Source organism: Raphanus sativus, chromosome 5 (genome assembly GCF_000801105.2).
Source record: "Raphanus sativus cultivar WK10039 chromosome 5, ASM80110v3, whole genome shotgun sequence".
Lineage (NCBI taxonomy): Eukaryota > Viridiplantae > Streptophyta > Magnoliopsida > Brassicales > Brassicaceae > Raphanus > Raphanus sativus.
Genome location: NC_079515.1, coordinates 20,909,227 through 20,929,334, shown reverse-complemented (window position 1 = coordinate 20,929,334; position 20,108 = coordinate 20,909,227). Strand labels below are relative to the sequence as shown.

General features: G+C 33.8%; 3 protein-coding genes and 1 long non-coding RNA gene across 9 annotated transcripts; 2 read left to right on the top strand and 2 right to left on the bottom strand.

The window, feature by feature from the left end:
• Nucleotides 1-1,250: 1,250 nt before the first annotated feature.
• Nucleotides 1,251-4,886, bottom strand: LOC108863030 (splicing factor Cactin). 2 transcript variants are annotated; one of them, XM_056985974.1, is made up of 8 exons: nt 4,733-4,886; nt 3,573-4,308; nt 3,111-3,206; nt 2,668-2,952; nt 2,255-2,569; nt 1,983-2,159; nt 1,636-1,902; nt 1,251-1,552 (listed from the first exon to the last, which is right to left on the bottom strand). In XM_056985974.1, the coding sequence occupies exons 2-8, from the start codon at nt 4,287-4,289 to the stop codon at nt 1,433-1,435; spliced, it is 1,977 nt and encodes a 658-aa protein (XP_056841954.1). In that variant the 5' UTR covers nt 4,290-4,308; nt 4,733-4,886; the 3' UTR covers nt 1,251-1,432. The 2 variants fall into 2 exon arrangements, with proteins under 2 accessions (XP_056841954.1, XP_018492821.1); XM_018637319.2 differs by lacking the exon at nt 4,733-4,886 and adding an exon at nt 4,587-4,694.
• A 3,725-nt stretch (nt 4,887-8,611) lies between these two features.
• LOC108818478 (uncharacterized) lies at nt 8,612-10,845 on the top strand. 5 transcript variants are annotated; one of them, XR_008934484.1, is made up of 7 exons: nt 8,612-8,872; nt 8,952-8,994; nt 9,299-9,391; nt 9,498-9,589; nt 9,675-9,755; nt 9,854-10,205; nt 10,495-10,845. It is a non-coding gene; the product is annotated as an uncharacterized LOC108818478 (long non-coding RNA). The 5 variants fall into 5 exon arrangements; XR_008934481.1 differs by having other exon boundaries at nt 8,613-8,872; nt 9,296-9,391; XR_001944149.2 differs by having other exon boundaries at nt 8,616-8,994; nt 9,296-9,391; nt 9,854-9,971; nt 10,050-10,205.
• Nucleotides 10,846-13,732: 2,887 nt separating this feature from the next.
• On the bottom strand, nt 13,733-15,663 carry LOC108860931 (12S seed storage protein CRD). The gene is made up of 4 exons (XM_018634771.1): nt 15,363-15,663; nt 15,047-15,291; nt 14,543-14,959; nt 13,733-14,322 (listed from the first exon to the last, which is right to left on the bottom strand). The coding sequence occupies exons 1-4, from the start codon at nt 15,661-15,663 to the stop codon at nt 13,951-13,953; spliced, it is 1,335 nt and encodes a 444-aa protein (XP_018490273.1). The 3' UTR covers nt 13,733-13,950.
• A 644-nt stretch (nt 15,664-16,307) lies between these two features.
• LOC108857386 (prohibitin-2, mitochondrial) lies at nt 16,308-18,366 on the top strand. Its single transcript, XM_018631369.2, has 6 exons — nt 16,308-16,425; nt 16,641-16,822; nt 16,920-17,036; nt 17,494-17,664; nt 17,739-17,951; nt 18,051-18,366. Exons 2-6 carry the CDS (start codon nt 16,652-16,654, stop codon nt 18,243-18,245), a joined length of 867 nt encoding a protein of 288 aa, XP_018486871.1. The 5' UTR covers nt 16,308-16,425; nt 16,641-16,651; the 3' UTR covers nt 18,246-18,366.
• Nucleotides 18,367-20,108: the final 1,742 nt, after the last annotated feature.

The following is a 20,108-nucleotide window of genomic DNA, read 5'->3' as shown; positions in this document are numbered from 1 at the left end:
TTCATTAACTTCTCAATTAAATCAGTGTCAAATTCAAAAAAAAAATATTTTTATTGGACAAACAATTAATGGAAATTATAATATCAACTCTTCATTGAACAAATCTAAACAAAAAAATATTACCAAATTTGAACCGAAACTAGATAATATCCAAACAGATTTACCATTTTGGTATCTAGAGAACCATAACTAAACCTTATCCGATCGAAATATTTCAGATATTCGAATATATTTAAATCATATTTATATACTTCAATATGTTAGCTATTTTTCGAGTTAATATCCAAAATATAAGCTATTTTAAGTTGTTTAAAATATTTGAAATATAAAAATAGTCAAAAGTAAACATCTAAAGTATATAAACAATAATCAAAACACCAAAAAAAATTAAAATATATATTTATTCTTCATCCAAATATTCAAGTTAAACCTATTTTAATTTTTAATTTACGTACTTTAGCTTACATTACTCAAATTTACATGTTATATATTTTTTTAGATTTAACGATATTTAAATATATATAAATTTAAAAAAAAATTAAAAATAGTTTAAACGGGTTATCAAACCCGCAAAGATCCAAATCAAATCGGAACCAAAGCTTATAAATACCCGAATAGAGCTAGAGTTTTTAAACTCAAAAATCTCAAACCCGAATAGATTTTAACCGAATTCGAGTGGATACCTAAATACTCATCCCTAGCTTAGTCAATATAAAATGATCAAATATTATAAATATACTATTTAGTATAAATAAATAAAAACTAAAACTGAAAATTAATACCCGTGCGGTCGCACGGGTCAAGATCTAGTTGATCTTAATCAACTAGCTCTTAAATCTTTTGAGCTCTAATAATAGTGTCACTCTTTGTTGGATAATGAAATCTGATGTTGAGCCCCAAAAAAATTCTTCACTAGTTCCATTTATAATTTACTCGGATCGAGAAACTCTGGTTAATGACCCTGATTTGCTCTCTTGAGCTTGGAGAAAAAAAAGACGGAGATGAAAAGATTGTATAATAACTTCTACTCCACTACTCGAGTCTGATACCAACATAATCTTTTTTATAAGCATAACATAATGTTGAAATCTCAACCTAAACAATTTCACGAGACAACTCACATTCACATGTCTACACGACTACACCAATTTCTCCACGTAAACTGATAAATCACCTTAAGAAGTAATTACACGTTCACCAACTCCAGATTTTGTTAGCAAATAATCAACATCACATTTTGTTAGCAAGCATTTAAGTTTTTGAACTCGTCACATTGGCAAAACTGATGTCTACTCTGTTATGTTTGATAATGATTTTAATGAAAAACAGTCCAACATAATACTATGTATCGCCCTTTTGTTACAAACAAAACACCTGCCAAAGTATTACAACTGCCAACTTCGTAGTAGTCTCCGTCCAAACTCCGATGAGTTTATCGCCTGTAACGATGTCGTTTAAAGTTGATGTACAAGTGCAGAATCCCACGCTCAAACGTGCATTTGAAACCCTTCTTGTGAGAATACTCCCATTCTTTATTCACAATACGGAACGCCTGCAAAACAAGAACATATTTTGATCACACCACGATAACACAATGATGAAATAAAACCAGGGGTGATGGTTCTGAGTACTTACAATGTCTTCATAAGGTGGACCAGCATGGAACCGGATCATACAAGTTTCAGCGCTTGTCCCATCTTTTTCTATAGTGTAAGTGGGAGCCTTGATCTTATCCACCAAATCCGGGTAGAAGATGTTAAACTTGTACCCTTGAACGATCTTTGGAGGCGGGTTGTCGTGATCATAGTGCGTTTGGTTATACTTGTTCCACTCGTAACCCGTGTGAACTCTGTTGAAATACTTCGGTTTTCTTGGCCGGTACTTGTCATGCCACCAGTATACCTATAAGGAGACAGAAGTTTTTCAATATTTCCACTTTGAGAAGAAAGGGATAGACAAGATTAATTAGCAAAAAGGGATACCTCAGAATCAAGGTTCACTTCAGCATTAGAGCCAAACACAGCATCACCTTCCTCCATTGCTCCCATTGCTTTCATTGCTTTAACCTTAAAGTTATCTTCCGCAGGTGCTGGTTTAGAGTCCATAGCTTCTTTGATCCGCTTCTTCTGTTTCTCCATCACAACCATCCGCTTCATTTCCTGTTATAGCCATGAATCATATTTTAGGTCAGAAAAAGTATCGATGACAATAATTCAAGGGTAAAAGATGATTGTAGGAATAAGTTAAAGTGTACCAGTAGCTTCTTGTCTTCCTCGGGGTCGATTGCTTCTTCACGATCATCACCGTGCATGAGCTCTGGCGAAAACGAACCAGCCGCTTCTGCTTCCACATCAGCTTCTTCTTCCTCCTCCTCTTCCATAATAGGCTCCGGAGAGAATGCTTCTTCAGCATCTGAAAGATTTCTATCGTTCATCTCCTCCTCGTCTTCTTCCATCACAGGTGCTAAGCGATGATGGTTAACTTCTACATCTTCTTCACCCTCTGAAAGTTGCTCCAGGCGATGTAGATGTCTCCTCAGCATCTCAGCGTGTATTTCCTTCAAGCAAGCCTATTTAAACATCAATATAGTCAGTGACTATGCGGAAAGAAAAAAAAACCCTCTTGTTTTCAAAATCTAACACCATAAGATCATCCATAAGTAAATACCTTTGCCTTGTATATATCGAGGCGTTTTAGAACCGCTTCCCAATACTCTACTACTTTGGCTGACCCAGAACGCAGCTGGGACTCAATGTCCAACTGCAGTTCTAGAAGCTCCGAGTGAGTCTTCCCATCAAGAAGTTTCCTCACGTCAGCTTCAACACCAGCGTGTAGTCCCCTCTCTTGAGCTAGCAATTCAGCAGGAGGCTCCTCCCCTCTAACTCTAGCTCGACCCAAGGCATCCCTTTTACGAGCTTCAGCTAACTCCCAATCGCAAACCACAATAAGTGCCTGGAAAAGTCCAATGGTATTAAGCATACATGTAACAGCATGAAACAAAGAACAAAGAATTATAATCAACCATCAAAAAGAGACAGTATAAGGGTCCGTAGAGGATATCAAAATTCCATACGTGCACAATCACATCATAGACACGTTGAAGAAAATACCTCCCAATACTGTACGCGTGTTGGAGTTGCCCGATCTGAATCCAGATACATTTTGATATCATCGCGAAGCTCTTCCATATCTTTAACAGTGAGTCCCTGCATCACACATGTCATGAGTACGTCTACTTTATTCAAAAGTATCACAACAATCTGAAGAAAAAAACAGCGAACACTACAGAGGTTGTCTATGCTGAGCTTATAAAGGTTTTTTTGGGGTAGTTAGATTATGCATAGGTTGGTAACATACTAACATGTATAAGAGACACCAACATAGGAGCTATCTCAACATTCTAATGGCTTAGAATTGCGCAGTAACTTATCTAATCTCAAGTTTTTTTATCTCCCCACAACCCAACTAGTTCTAAAGACTGAAAATGTCATGGAACTGAACAAGGAACACGAAAGTAAAGACCAAACTGAAAATGCTTAATCACAATATGGAGCATAAGCCTCTGTAAATACCTTGAAAACCATGTAAGGTTCACTGAGCTCGATATCCATATCATCAGAACCATCCAAGTGCTTGCAGAGGACGTCGATTGGCTTCAGCCGTCCTTCACGCAGTCTGATCTCTGACCTGACCTTGCTCTGATCGAAATGGAACTCGTCCTCCTTCTTCTCCCAATCTTGAAACTCAGCCCGAGCACGTTCTCTAGCCAGCAACGCCATTTCTTCCTCGTGACGAGCCTTCTCCACTGCCCGCTCTTCTCTCCTCTTCTTAACCTTTTCAACCTCCGTCATCCTCTCCCCGCGTCTTCTCTTCTCAGCTTTGACGGAGAACTCGTCCAAGGGCACTCCGTGGTGAACATCTTTCTCGATTTTCTTGCGCCACACAAAGGTCTCGGTGAGGTTGGAATCCCCAAATGGGTTTGAATCGTTGGAGTAGCCAGAGACGGAGTGAGTCTTGAGCTTCTTTGCTGCACGTAATGCCTTCTTCTGAGCCTTTTTAGCCATATACTCCTTTATTTCTTCCTCAGAGGGCTTCTTAGACGAACTTCTCTTCTTACTCTTCCGTCCACCATCATCGCTATCAGAGGAATCATCACTCGAACGAGCGCGTCGACGACTGCTGCTGCTGCTTCCCTTCCTTCTCCTGGGAGGAGACAAATCATCAGAGTCAGACTCGGATTCATCTCTCCGCTTCTTCTTCTTGTGTTTATCTCTCCCACTCGATCCCATACTTTGAAAAGTAACCACGCTGTCAAAAAAAAAGAATACCTTTAACATTGCAATATTCAAAAGAGAGGAACGTCTTAAACCCTAAAACAAAAAATTCTCCATTAAAAACAAAACGAAGCTAAATTAACCAATTCGAATTGGTTAATTTAGTTTTTTTTTTTTTTTTTTTTTTTTTTAGCAAAAAAAAAAAGCTAAATTAACCAATTCGATGATAACAATTGAAATCGAAAAGATAGACAGTTGATTGATGCATAAGAACGAGAAAAAAACAAACGAGAGTAGAAACACTCAGAAAACCTAATCCAAGACCACACGATTTGTTTGGCTAAAAACGATTTCAAGTAACGAAAAGACAAGGCTCCACCCCCCAGCAGTAAGGGAATCTAAGCATATGCAGAAGCGTATAAGAGAGAGAGAGAGAGAAGAGGTAATAAATAGCATACCTAGTTGGTTGGATCTGAATTCAGTGGCGACGGTGGAGACTTCTCCTCCCCCGCATCGATGCGACGTTGCTACAATATATATATAGGGTTTAGATATTATTTTCTTTCTTATTAGATCTGTGGGGGTACTTTCGTCATTCGAATGTCGGTTATTATCTCCCCCGGTTAAGGATAAGTCGGCCGTCTCAGTACGTAAACTGACCGGCTCCTACTAACAAACCCGGGTCCTTTATCTATTCTGTTAAATTAGAACTAGGGTGCGCGGGATGAGAATATATAAAATAAATAATATGCATTTAAATTTTACATAATAATTTCAAATTTACTTGTGGCCAATAACTTTTTTTTATAGAAAGTTTGTATTGTTTGAGTTGTAAAATAGTTATATCCCCTATATATTAATCCTGAAACATTGTAATATTGTTTGGTAGCCACGTGTCATCATGAGAATTATTCTGAAGATTGTTAGAGAAATAAGTTGGTCAATCTACACATATATTATAGTTTTTATTAAATAACTATTAAATCAATTATTAATATACAAAAGAATATTCTCTGTTGTTTCCTTAAATAAAAGCTACGGAACTTCCTAATATGATTGACATATATATCACCATTAATGATTATGAATAATAAAGATTTAATAATAATTTTTTATCCTCTATACTTTTCGTTTAATTTTATTTGTTAAAATAAATTAAACAATCACATTATAATAAAAAAAAATTATATTTTTTCTTATATGTTGTATTTCGAATTTTTTAAAACGATTATAAATTACTAAAAATGGTACAAGCCTCACATTGAAAATTTTGTGATCAATAGTAACTTTTTTTCAGTTCAGCCTATCGTTTTTAATGGGTCTTGAACATTTTTTTAATGATTAACTAAATAAATCACGTATATAAAAGAAAGTGTTTTGGTTTAAAAATTGTTGCATACCCAAAATCAGTATGAACCATCGTCACTTTCATTTAAAATTTGGTTACAGTAAAAAAATATATGGTTGGGAAAAAAATCCGAATCCAAATAACCGAACCAAATCCAATATACAAAATAGTATAGAACTTTAATCAATTTGGTTAGATATCTGAACATGTTTAAAATTTTGGTATCTAAAAACCAGAACCGAACCCGATTCGGACCAAAATATTTTGGGTATCTGAGTATATTCGAATCAAATTTATATACTTAAATATATTATTTAAAAAAATTAATATCTCAAAGAAATAAACAAAATACTTAAGATGTTTTTAAATTGTCCAAAATATTTAGAAATATATAAAAATAGTAAAAATTATATATTTAAAATAACTAAACATTACTCAAAATACCAAAATACTGAAAATATCTATTCATTTTCTATCCAAATATTTAAGTTAAACCAATTTTTATGTTAAATTTAAGTATTTTGGTATACATTATTCAAATTTATATGTAACATATTATCTTTATTTTTATGTTTTGAGAAATTTAAAGTATATATGAACTTTTAAGTTTTTAAAAAATTAAATGGGTTATCTGAATCTAAAACCAAATTGAACATATAAAGATTCGAACCAAATTTGCAAAGATCCAAACCGAACCTAACCAAACCAAATGATACCTATCCATATGTCATCCCTAATCAAATGTAAAAAAAATTATTGATAACAAAAAAATATATTATTTATTTAAATACAACATATTTAAAAAAAAGTTCATCCCGCGCAAGGCGCGGGTTATCATCTAGTACACATATTATTAGGCTTTACCTAAGATAAAAATGATAATTTTGTATAAATACAATTTCCAAGGTATAAATATAATTTATACCAATTCATATTAAAATATTGTGCGTTGGAGTCACAAGTTCAACTTTGTGTTTATTCCAGTATAGAATGAATGATGTGTCAATTAGATTACTGTTCTTTTTATATATCTAAAGATTCTAAAATTACTGTTCATTTGTAATTTTCGATAATTATTCAGATTTATATCAATTTTTAATTAATTTAATATAAATTAATTTAATATATTTTATCCAAAAGAAATAGATAAAAATCTATCTAAGATTATAATTTTAAATATATACATATATATTCTTAAGTATAATTTAAAATTAAACAAAAATTATTATTTTATCTTAATTTTATGTTCAATTAAAGCAAAATTTATATTATAATATTGATAAAAATAATAAAATATTTAATAGTAATATAATGTTATTTTAAATATGTTTTAAATATAAAATTTTTACTACTGCATATGGTTAGTAAAATGCCTAGTCTTATAAAATAGATAAGTTCACGATCTTTATGTCCTTATATTTCCTTTTTAATAATTTTTTCACGTTTCATATGTTAAGTTCAAACGTCGGGTTTTATCTTTCTCATCACATGTTTACCAATTAAATTAAATTTCCTCTAATTCCAGGAAAAGAGAGTACGTAGTGTCTTACAATCTAAGTCTTAGAAAGGATGTATACAATTATTCGAAGCACAATTTCTAAAAACAGAGTCTCATACATGTGTTGCCATTACATGATATCTTTATCAGGGCATGTCTGGCTACCGACTGCGAGGTTAGTGTCAGATTTTCTTAATTAAGACTCCAGAATTATTTTTATACAGAGCACAACATAGTAAATTTAGTTTGGTTTACATAAAATCATAATTAAGACTGAAAGAAAACTTTTTTGAACACAAAATAAAACTTCCATACAGTACGTTTCCACATTAAAAATCAACAAAAGCAATATGAATAACTAAATCGATACTTCACATGTTCCTCTCTGTCTTCAGTACTGCTTTTGGAATTCTGTAAATAATTTTCAAGTTGTAAGGTCATCTATTAGCTGAGAAGAAAAAGCAAGAAACAATGAAGTTATTATATATATATTAAAAAATTGAATGTTATTACTTGGATCAGAATACTTGTATTTCTGAAATTTCAGGCTCAAATAAAATTCTTTAGAACCCATCAATGGTAATCACATGGTTCAAGCTACCTACATATGTAGTACAAATAGATTATTACTACAATGATCATGAATATATAAACAATAAGGGTCTAACTGGTGACCATATCGGGAATAGTAGGAACAAAAAGGAAAAGAATTGATGGGAATAAAATTATGTGAATGATAAGGAATGGTTATTCCATATCAAATTTAGTGAAGAATAAATTTGTTCTTTAATTCTCTACAATAAAAGGAATGAGAAAGAATGAAAAGGAATGACTATTTCTAATGAATGGTAAAATTTGTTAGGAACATTAAGGAATGCATTATTCATCTTCATTTCTTGGTCACCAGTTAGACCTTAAGTGTCAAAAATCTTCCATTCGTAACATACCTAAACCCTATTCAATACGCCAAGAATTCCGCACAACATTAGCGTCAGTTCCAAAAAACTCTAGTGCAATATTCCCATAAGCAATACACTTCACTGCTACAAACCTGCGATCAAAGGTATATAAGAATAAAGCTTAATTTCATGTATTTGAATCTGACTCAAAACACTAACGTGAACTTTTCAGAGATGTTTATTATTCGGTATTGATTAAGGAGAAGTGAATTTTGTAGTTCACAAAAGCAATACCACATGGCATAACATCTTGAAATTCTTCTTCAATTTCCACAACACCAACCAAAATATCCATAGAGGTCTATAAGATATGTGGAAAAAAATTGACAAATAGTCACGGTCCAATAAGAAACAAACTAAAAGACAGAATAATCTATATATATATAAAGAAAATGTGTCTCTCTTCTCCTCTTGCCAGCTCAGAAAATAGAGAAAGGAGGAGCCAACAGCTGTTCTCTTTTACAAAACGCACCGTTCCATTTAATCTGTTCTTCTATTCACTCGGGCTATAGTTTTTGTTGGACTGTTTCTTCTCTTCGTGAGCCCATACCATAAGATATCAGCTTCACCTAGATGAAACGCTGCGTCTGTTCATCCTCGCATCTCGAGAGCCCGTGGCGATTAAGGTTTCGAGATTGCTCTTTCATCTTCTTCTTCATCTTCTTCTTCATGATACAAAATAATACCAGTTACAGAATAATCAACTAACAACCCTCCATTACCCCATCACCCCGATCTCTAATCAATGTGAGTCCCGATCTTCGAAGATGGTGGAGATTCGAATATAGAAAAGGTGAGCTTTTTTTTTCTTTTGCAGTTTTTGTTTCTCGATCTACTGCTACGAACTTTCAGCTTGGGGTTTGTGGTTTCAGTGTCAGAAGAAAGAACAAGCGCTCTTCGACGGTGTGTTTTCAGGTTTGAATTTCTCCAGATTTCAGTCTAAAAATTTCCTCAACATCTTTGGAAACCTGCTTTTGATCTTATATAGATCTCTAATTGTGTTTTAATGGTTTCTGATTTTTAATATTAACTTACCATGAAATCAAAACTTTCTCTTTATTCCTCCCATCTCAACTGCAGTCTCATGCTGAATTAATATATGACGCCTTTTGCATTTGTCTGGTCAGATTATGATTATGACGGCTCTTTGATCTAGCAGTTTCTCATAGACTCACGATTGCAACCTTTAAGATCTTTAAATGTTAATCCTTTTCAGTAGTAATCGCTGAGCTCATATCTATAAAAGTATTATAAGTGACCCTTCACAAGGAAAAGCCTGTGTCATGGCTACCACACTTCCATAATCGTATAGGTAAGTATCTAATCCATATCGAACTCACCCACACTTTCATAATCATATAGAAACTTTTCAGAAAATAAATGTTCAGCATTCCTTAACACTGTTTTTCTCTTCGCAGTGATGTTTCTGGGACGTTGAGTATGTTTGACTCACATGCTGTATCATTCCATAGCCACCTGGACGGATAGCATAAATCCCAAATAGTAGGAGGTACTCTGTCACGTATACTCCATGTTGTTTTACTGAGATCGACCCTAATACTTCTTGGAACACTTACAACACTACTGATTTGCAGGCGTCTGTTCCTGAATGCCACATCTAGGAGACAACTTTATTTCGACAAGGAGACTAATGCAGAGGAAAACTATTTTTACAAGTAAGTATTTGGTAGTTCTTTCATTTTTACGTCCAGAGTTGGTTTGTTCTATGAATTATCCACAACATACTCTGACGGGTTACTGTCCATCATTACAGGCTGGTCTCTTAAGACACTGGGAACACATCATCAGCTTCACTGCTGAGGGGCTATTCCAAGGTTGAGCCTGTGACCATAGGCTGAACTAAACGAGTTATTCCTCACTCCCAGCCCCAGGTTGTACAATGATCTTTAGTATGATTGTATTTTGAATTTTAAAAACTCTGTATGTGATTCTGTTAATGGAAAATGTAGAGGTTGAATTTGTCTGCACCAAGAAGGTCATTGGATTTAATATGGACAAAGGCTGGTGCTATGTCTCTTGCTTCATATGTACAATGAAGCTTCAGTGGACGGTCTCATCTTTTACTTGGCAACCTGCAGTAACACCAATGCAGTTGGTGTCCTTTGGTATGTTGGACCCTGCAACTACTTGATTTTTTTGTTACATTAGAACGAGGTCCCATAGACACATCAGCAACTAACATACATTTTAAATATTTTATTTTATGATCGTGTTTTAAGTAAAATAGCTGTCTCATCTATCTTGCTCTCTCATTTGACAAAGTATAGCAACATAAACAATTGCAGTGATTTGACAGAAAAAACAATTGCAGTGATTTTTATGTTATTTTCCATTACTTGCTCATGCCATCCATATACTTGCTTATACCAGTGATTTGATAATTTTATTTTACAGGCAACCACCACAATCAAGAGCACCATAAGAGAAATCTTACGCCAAATTGCGGACAATTCACCGGTACTTGGAAACCAACAGCTCTTCAGCTTACTACGAAACAAGATGTTGGACTCTTTTAAATTACCCTCCTACATGATACACCACCAACAACTTTTAAAGCTCAGGCACACAAGTTTTGGCTTCTCTGTTTTACAAGGAAAGAATCATAAGTGAAAGGTTTTTTTTTTTTTGGTTTGCAGTTTGTAATTATTGTAAGAAAGAAGGACATTTGATAATATTGGCATCGTTTCGCCGCTATTAACATGAGTCTCGGGGCTTTACGGTGTCCTTGGGAAAGTGAGTTGTTCACAGTCGGTCTTTTTGGTTGGTCCATGTTTGAATGCACAACGGTCGAGAATTTGGTGTGAACAGATTACTAACGCATAAAGTATATCAAGCTTGAGACGTCTATTACTTGAAGTAGGTTTTTCTAAAGTTTTTATTTTGCACATGAACTGTTTCTAAGTTGAATAATCTTTTTCGCTAAAGTCAAAAACTTTTTAATTATGGGTTGCTGCTATGTCGAACTTTAGTTTTAGTTTGTTTTCTTCCTACTTGAAAACTTGTATTAATCACTTTCTGGTGTGCCTAGGAATGTTGAATGTTTTGTTTCTTCTCCATTTGATTAAGATTAAGCTATCTTCAGAAGTTTTAAAGTATGACTTCTGGAGCACTTGATTGTTTTGTAGAGCATTAGTGACTACTCCCGAGTGTCCATCAACTTTCCGTTCCTAACGAATTTTTTTTGTGAATTATCTTTGCAATTAGAGGAAAATATGTATTATCGTGTTCTTTCACTTCAGTGGCTAAACTATGTCGATTCTTCCGTACAAATGGTTCCTCTAAACATATTCTCATTGCTCCGCACCTAAGACTGCTGGTAAAAGACGGGGACATTGTTGGAGTCCGGTGTTATCCTACTGCAAGGAAAAAAGGTGCATTGGCCATGTGTTGGTGGAGAGGCGATGACTTTCATGACAATTATTCAGCTGGAAGGTTTCACATAAGACTCTAAGAACTCCTTATCAATCCAACACTGATATTAGGAGTGATCCAATTTTCACTGTGTTACATAGGAAGTTCATGTGGTGTATGAGCTAATCTTAAATACACAGGTTAGTTGCTAATCAACTATTTTCATTCCTTATATATTTTTATCCTATAGAATTTCACAAAGTTACTCATATCCAAAATTCCCACTATTAGAATATGAAACTGACGTGTGTATCTTTTACAACGAACGTCCAACAGAAAAAGAGATAAACTTTTTTTAAGAAAACAACTTAAAAAATAATGATTCTCATAAATTATAGAAAAGTTCATTTAAGCTAAAAATATTAAAAAAACAAAAAATAAAACAAATTCCCGCGCGGAGCGCGGGCTTCCCCTAGTAAGTTTAGAAAAACTACCAATAGAATACTCGGGATGTGCAAGACCACGAACAATGGTAAAGAAGTTTACAAAATGTATCAAACTGATCACCCACCAAATCCTTCTTATTAGTTGCATGAATCTTGTCCAAAAAAAATACAATATGAAAGGAAAATATATCCTTATAAGTAAACATATATCTCTGTCCAATAAAACTATTTTGGTTGTCTCTCCACCGGCCATGGAATACTGTTTCAGACTGATATTCTTAACGCTTATCGTCCATATAGGTTTGAAAGGCTTCAAATACCAATCGTGTTGAGGGCTGCCATAACTAAGTAGTGATATTAGCTAAACTCTTAATTGAGTGTCGAGAGTGTATGAAAAGTGACACTGGCGAGGTTTGCTTAAATAGTAATCGTAGAAGCCCTAAATTTAACACGGATTATATTGTAGAATTAATAAGAAGATTTGGATTTTTAACGTAAGATAAGAAAATCGAATATTGAGTTCCCACAATTTAGCCTAAAATTTTGTTAACAGTAGCAGATTAAACTTTTGATTTGATTCTCATGCAGACACCTTACCAAATATTCGATTAAAATAAGGCAAGTGTTAATCTTACGTGATAGCAAAGCTTAGCATTAAAAGTTCTTCCTTATTTGATAGAATTTCAAATTTTCTAATCTACGATCAAATTAAATGCTAGAAGAATCAATTTCTCACAAAAAAAATTTCACTCAAGATCACAGTAACTATGCTCACAGTAAAAAGAACCAATTTCTCACAAGAGATGTTATGACTGATGATGATCATCTCCATTTGAACTTTTACTCATTTTTATGGGCATGTTAATGTGATCCAGACTAAGAAAAATACAAAGAATTATTGAGGTTAAAAAACTGTAATTGCACTTTTGTAAATTTATTAGATGTTCATAGAAAACATAAAATAAAGTGAAATATTCTGTCGATACTACAGTTAAAATCCATAAGTTTAATAGATGTTTGTAAGAAAATCATAAGATAGTTGAGATGAACTACATATATGTTTTTAATAATTTAAGTTTCATCTTAAATTATACAATATGTGTTTCGTAGGTAGATGTTTCAGTGGAAGCAATCAATAATGTTAGATTCATGCAAGAGGTGTAGATTATATTATATGAATACACGACATGATGTTGGGTGTGCTGTAATATTATTTATTTCTATATGAATGTCCAGAAATAATGTAGTGACCAGTGACATATTATGTAATTCTTCTAGTAAATATTGGTCCATTGTCAAGAGATGCTGAAGATGCATGTGATGCTGACACCTCAGCAAGAATGGCAAATTTGTGAATATAGTACCAAATAAAGATTACTCTCTCAAAATGCTTCTTCTTTAATAGTAAGGGAATTACGACAAATTGATATATGTTCAATCTAATTAATTATTTTATAACTATATCTAAACAATTATTTTCTAAATAATTATTTTCTAAAACTAAAACAAAAAATACATCCTTCTTTCAAATGACGGATAACAATCTATTTGTAATTTTAAAAATTTGGTGAGAATTTAATCTCTCTGCTAGCTTCCTCTGTCTCCGAACATGATAGTATAAAACTCTCCTCACTTATAAATATATTTAAAAAAATCTTGTGAACCAGCAGATTTAACACTAACAAAGATGATATGGGAAAGGAAAAACAGATATTACTACAGAGAGTGTTGGGGTTACAAAGAATCCCACACATCAATTTACAAGTAACATACAGCACATATATAATACAACTCATATTGTCATTGATATCTGGTGTAACTGCCTCTAATGTTTTCTTTTCGAGTTGCCTTCTTATAGCGCACATGAGCGGCTTATGTTGTGCGTTTTTGGATCCATGTCCTTCTTAATACATGTAAGGATGTTGGCTCTGTTTACTCGCAACACTTGTAGTAATAAACTAAAATACTTGTCACTGAAACTTTTGTGAAAGTCCCTTCTTATTACATCATTAACTCGAAAATCTAAAAACATCGTAGAAACAAAGACAAAAGCTTAAGAGCTTGATGTCATAGCCAACATTGTCTCTTGCTGACTAAACTTGACCCGCTTCGCTTCTTCCTCGGTGACTCCATACGCAGCTTTGATCACATCCACGGGAACCGCTCTCAAGTACGATGTTCCACCGCTGAGTGTGTTCATGTAAGTGTTGTCGTTCGTCTTGAACGCTATCCACTCGAACCCCGTTTCCCCAGCGGTTTTGGCAACCGCAAAGCCTTGTGGAACCACAAGAAGCTCTCCTTGTTGCACTTGTGCATTGAACACGGACTGACCGTTGTCGTCCACTACTTGTATCTTCGCTTGACCGCCTGTAACGTATAGCACGGTGTGTGCGTTTGCGGTCCAATGCGGCAACATCATTCCTCCCTGTCTCCACAAAAAAAAAATCATTACATTAACACATATTATGGTTCAACAGAACTATACAAAAAAACCAAAAAACTTAATTGTATTATTTGCATACTAATGAGTAACCTGAATACTAATACAAGAAATATCATTACAATTAACACATCATAATTCAACAAATCTTTAAAGGAAATTGTACACTAACACTCAAGAATTAATGGACCTAAACAACACTTACGCTGTAGAGAACGCCTCTAATGGCGTTAAGCCTAACTAAACTTAGAACAGGGAGATTGAAGCTGTTAAGAGTGCTGATTCTGCCAGCTCGTGTGCTGAAAAAGTCGCTACGTTCTGGATCGTCTATATTCTCGTGTAGCCTCTCTGTGCAATACGTCTCTTCGATGCCATTACCAGTGCTATCTTGTTGCCATTGACGTGACGGGGAGCTGATGAAATGTAGCGGACCGTTTGCTCGGACTATGTTTCCTCTGTTGTCTTTCTGGTTCTGTAGTTTCTTTGCTGTCTCGATGTCGATCTTGAATGCTTCTGCGATTATCTTGGGGTCGAAACCGCTGAAAGCGTTTTTGCCTGAAGGCCAAGTCAATGGTTGTTGTTGTTGTTGTTCTTGCGTCTTGCTCCCTGCTATTTGGAACATCTACAAATGTGTGGTTCATATGATCTATTATTCTAGTAACCATATTGATAGCATGCAATAACAATTTGGAGTTTCTTGAATAGTTACCCTAGGGACTTGGTCAAGCTGGTTTTCTCTGTTGGTAACATCAAGAACGATCACGATAACTACGTCGGAATTGCCGCGGTTGTACCACCACTGTGAAACTCCTGCAAGCGAAGCAAACACATCTCCTCGCCGGAAATCCTCCATCTTCTGGTGCATGTCCTCAAAACGTCGATGCATGTCTCCTCCGCCACCTTCTTCATAAGTCTCGGGACAACCAGAAGCAATTGTCCCCATCACTCCTTCTCCTGTAAACAATAATTAAAAACTAAACTCTATTAATTTCCGTCACAAGAATATTTTGTACTAGAAGAAATACCTTGGACAACGTAAGCGAGGGCAGGTGGGCTGAAGAAAGAGGGCAAGAAAATGGAATTGGCTTGAAGAGTAATGCGAGCTACGGTCACACCAGCGCACTGGAGCTCGCTACTAGTGTGATCCCATACTTCCATCTGCCCGGCTTCGAACTTAGTCGCATGAGCCGGGCCGGGGCTGTCGATCTGGCTGAAATGGCATGCGTTGGGCAACGGCAGCTCTCGCTGGCGTGCCTCGCTGCCGTGGAAGAAGAGGAGAAGTGAGAACGAGGCAGCGGAGAGAAGAGAAAACAAAAGCTTATGCATTTTTTTTCTTTTTCTAATATGGAGTTATAAAGAGACTTGGATAGGAAGATGGTATTTAAAGGAGGTGTTGATGTTTTACTATACGGTTGCATTGCATTTGTATTCATACCAACAATAACTATTGATTTTGTTATAAAAATCTAAATTTGTCTACTCGTATATATTTTTGAACCGAGACTATGACAAGAGATTTAACTAGTACATAATCTAAATCTCAGTGTATATTTAAATTTGTATTTTTGAATAAGATTATGGTAGGATGCAAATTAATCAATTATGTAAGGTTAACATATGGGTACTCAAAGAGTGACACATTGTGGCATGTATAGCCACAGGAGTCACATTGCATGGCAATGTCATAGTTATCATTTTAACACATCATTTGACATATATGCCAAGTGTCCCCACGCACGTTCAATGCATATGAAATAAAAGTAAGAAATAACATATGTGAAAAGAAAATTCCTTTCAGTAAAAGAATACTGTACATATGTGAAAAAGAGAGAAAATGAGTACAAATAATTAGTTTACACACGGTGACACACGTACACACGTGACAAGAAGAAAAGAGTATCTGATATAATGGGTCTAACGAATCATATTTTTATTAATGGGCCTAATAATTTAAACCTTTGGAAGATAATTTGCGATATACATATCAGAAGTTCACTAGTCAATTCTCAGTTCTAAAACCCTAAGCTTTGCCGACTGCTTCTGATCGTGATCCCCTAACATCGCCGGTGATTAAGAGCCTGAGCTAAGGTGCCTCTCTCTCTCTCTCTCTTTAGATCCCCATTTGTATCTCCGATTGTTTTGACTGTTGTTTAGTTTGATAATGGTTAAAGGCTCGATCGATTTCAGCTTCCATGAGATCTTTTTCGAAATCCATGTTTCTGTTACTGTGTTAAGTCTTTTGAATCTTTGTATTATCTGCTGAACACAACGATTCTGTGTTTATTGTTTTTTATTTATGTCAGGTGTTAAAGAAATGAGTTTCAACAAAGTGCCCAACGTCCCTGGATCACCAGCTCTCTCTGCGCTTCTTAAGGTCAGCGTCATTGGTGGGCTCGGTGTCTACGCTATTAGTAATAGCCTCTACAATGTCGAGGGTGGACACCGTGCTGTCATGTTCAACCGCTTAACTGGTATCAAGGAAAAGGTTTTTGTATCCCTCCTCCAATTAACACAATTGTTAATTTTTTGTATACAAGTTTTGAGTTTCACTCTTGGATTGTTTTTTTTTTTTCTTTTTTCAGGTGTACCCGGAAGGCACGCATTTCATGTTGCCATGGTTTGAACGGCCAATCATCTATGACGTCCGTGCACGACCCTATCTTGTGGAGAGCACCACCGGTAGTCATGACCTTCAGATGGTATTGCGTTTTGTCTTTCTTGTTGCTTTTACTGTATTATTATTCATGCCATGCTTCAGTGTCTAATGCTATCGCTGAATATGAATCAATGTGATCATGCTATAGATATTTTGCTTCTTTTCTGCTTTTGCTGAGATCCCTAAATTGCAGCATTAACATCATGTTTTCAAGTTTTTGATATAAGGTTTAGAGCTATGGAGCTGTAGTTTATATTTCTATTGTCCTGTTGGCATATTATATGATTAGTGTATTCCCTTATATGATCTGTGTTAGTGTATGGATAAGGGGGGAAAATCTGATTATACATCTTTTCGCTCTCCTTTTGTTTCTATCGGAGTTTGTGGCTATGAGACGACAAATCATATCACATTTTCTTTAGGAAGAGATTACATTAAAGCTGGATCAGAAAATAACATAGTGTCACTGGTGTCTGATGTGTTTATTTGTTGTTGCACAGGTGAAAATTGGACTTAGGGTTCTGACACGTCCCATGGGTGACCGTTTGCCTCATATTTACCGAACCCTAGGCGAGAACTACAGTGAAAGGGTTCTTCCTTCCATCATCCATGAAACTCTAAAAGCTATTGTTGCTCAGTACAATGCAAGCCAGCTCATCACTCAGAGAGAAGTATGTATCTCGACAATCTTGTTTCTACTCTCTGTTCGTAATGGTTGACTGGCTGTTTTTATACTATCCTCTAGGCTGTGAGCAGAGAGATACGCAAGATTTTGACTGAGAGAGCTTCCAACTTCGACATTGCTCTCGATGATGTCTCCATCACGACTCTCACATTTGGCAAAGAGTTCACCGCTGCAATCGAAGCTAAACAAGTGGCTGCGCAGGAAGCTGAGCGTGCTAAGTTCATTGTGGAGAAAGCAGAGCAAGACAAGAGAAGTGCGGTTATCCGTGCACAGGTAAATAAATGATTGTTGATCTTTAATAGAAAAATCTAATGACAGATATAGGTTTCTCTGCTAGAAGCATTAGGTGTGATTGATTGATTCATTGTGCAGGGAGAAGCTAAGAGTGCTCAACTTATCGGACAAGCAATTGCAAACAATCAGGCATTCATAACTCTGAGAAAGATTGAAGCTGCGAGAGAGATTGCCCAGACCATTGCACAATCGGCTAACAAGGTTTACCTGAGCTCCAACGATCTCTTGCTTAACCTTCAAGAGATGAACTTGGAGCCTAGCCCTAAGATGTAATAAAACTTGGAGACATTTCCATTTGATTGGTCGGTGTATTAATCTGGAGCATCTCCAAAAAAGACAAAGACGTACACGAATTTCCACTAGTTTATATCTGAAGCTTAAAGATTTTCTACAAGTGTTACCAAAAAAAAAAGAAAAAAAGTTCTACAAAAACAAAGTTTCAAAATTAACTAGTTTATATCTGAAGCTTAAAGATTTTCTACAAGTGTTACAAAAAAAAAGAAAAAAAGTTCTACAGAAACAAAGTTTCAAAATTAACTACAAAATATTTGTATTTTATACCATGTTCCTAATATTTGTCAAATTAATTTAAATTTAAAAATTTTAATAAATACCTACTACATATTATTATATCAATATTAATTAACAAAATGTCACACTAAATATAAAATTTTACATAAAAATACATAACTAAATATTAAATACAAACAAAATATCATATCTATATCATAAAACTACTTTTATATATGGTTAACTAATGTATTTTTAAATCGAGTTTTAAAATAGGGGTATTTTTAAAATATTTTAAATTTATTTTAAAGTTTTATGTATAAAAATAATAAAAGAAAATTTAAAATATTTCTGAGAAATAAAATTTTTAAGGTATAAAACAATAAACAATAAAATATTTAATAATCATAAATATGATGTATAATTATAAAAACTAAAATTTAAATAAAATCATAAAACTTCAAATTTGAAGTTTTAACACATCAAATATGAAATTTGTTATTTAAAACTTTAAATTTAAAAATTTATATTTTGGAAATAAAAAAAATTCGTATTTGATCATATATCGAATGTTTTTTGGAGATTTTCTAAGACCATCTCCAAAAAGACATTATATTTTGAAGTTTGGAAAGTTTTTTTATTAAAAATTTAAAGATATTTTTTCCAAAAGCAAAACTTGAAAATATTTGTATTTTATATATTATGATCTTTATATTTATCATAATTAATTTAAATTCAGAAAATTTCTATAAATAACTAGTACACATATAAAAATATTACAACAATATTAAATAATAAAATGTTACAGTCAAATAATTTTTAATATAATTAAATATTAAATTATAAGCAAAATACCACCTTATTCCATAAACTTGTTTTTGTGATGCTTCTATATATAATCAACTAGTGTATTTCAAAAAATAAAAAATGTTTGGGTTACGAACTAAAAATTTATTGAAATCGGATATCTTCATTTCCCATCATTTCAACTGTTGCTTCTATCATTGATCTCGGTTATTTATTGACGAAACATACATCAAAAGAAACAACAACAACCATCTTCGGATGCACAAAATTTGTTTAGGTAATATTTTGGAGATTTCGAAGGTTTTGTATCAAATTTACTTTATTATTAGTTTTTGTGTATTTAATTTTTTGTAATAAGTATGTATTCATATACTTTTCAAATATTTTTTGTTAAGTTCCTTGTGTGATATTTATATTGTCTAAATCTAGTTTTAAAATATTTTAAATCTTACTTTATAGTTGTATTTAATTTTAAATATAAAAATTAAATGTATAAAAACAACTTTGAAATATTTATGAAATATAAAAAAATAAAGTTTAAAACGATAAACGATACACAACAAAATATTTAAAAATTATAAATGTGATGTATAATTATAAGAATCAAAATGTAAATATAAATATAAAACTTAAAATTTGAAGTTTCATTTGGAAAAACAAAAAAAAACTTTATATTTGAACTTAATCTTTTGAAGATGTTCTAAATGGTTGTTTAACCCATTTTGCCGTGCTATGTCCCGGAAATACTCAAGTGGACACATTGAGACTCAGATTGGCTTTGGTCGGTAGTTGTTATCGTGTTCAATGGAACAATTTGTT

Coding starts and splice junctions, on each gene's coding strand:
- LOC108863030 (XM_056985974.1), bottom strand. CDS start 4,289: ATGGGATCGAGTGGGAGAGATAAACACAAGAAGAAGAAGCGGAGAGAT. Junction 2,160..2,254: donor AGGAAGACAAGAAGCTACTG/GTACACTTTAAC, acceptor TGGCTATAACAG/GAAATGAAGCGGATGGTTGT. Junction 1,553..1,635: donor GTCCACCTTATGAAGACATT/GTAAGTACTCAG, acceptor CTTGTTTTGCAG/GCGTTCCGTATTGTGAATAA.
- LOC108860931 (XM_018634771.1), bottom strand. CDS start 15,663: ATGCATAAGCTTTTGTTTTCTCTTCTCTCCGCTGCCTCGTTCTCACTT. Junction 15,292..15,362: donor CCTCGCTTACGTTGTCCAAG/GTATTTCTTCTA, acceptor TATTGTTTACAG/GAGAAGGAGTGATGGGGACA. Junction 14,960..15,046: donor AGCTTGACCAAGTCCCTAGG/GTAACTATTCAA, acceptor ACACATTTGTAG/ATGTTCCAAATAGCAGGGAG.
- LOC108857386 (XM_018631369.2), top strand. CDS start 16,652: ATGAGTTTCAACAAAGTGCCCAACGTCCCTGGATCACCAGCTCTCTCT. Junction 16,823..16,919: donor TAACTGGTATCAAGGAAAAG/GTTTTTGTATCC, acceptor TTCTTTTTTCAG/GTGTACCCGGAAGGCACGCA. Junction 17,037..17,493: donor GTAGTCATGACCTTCAGATG/GTATTGCGTTTT, acceptor GTTGTTGCACAG/GTGAAAATTGGACTTAGGGT.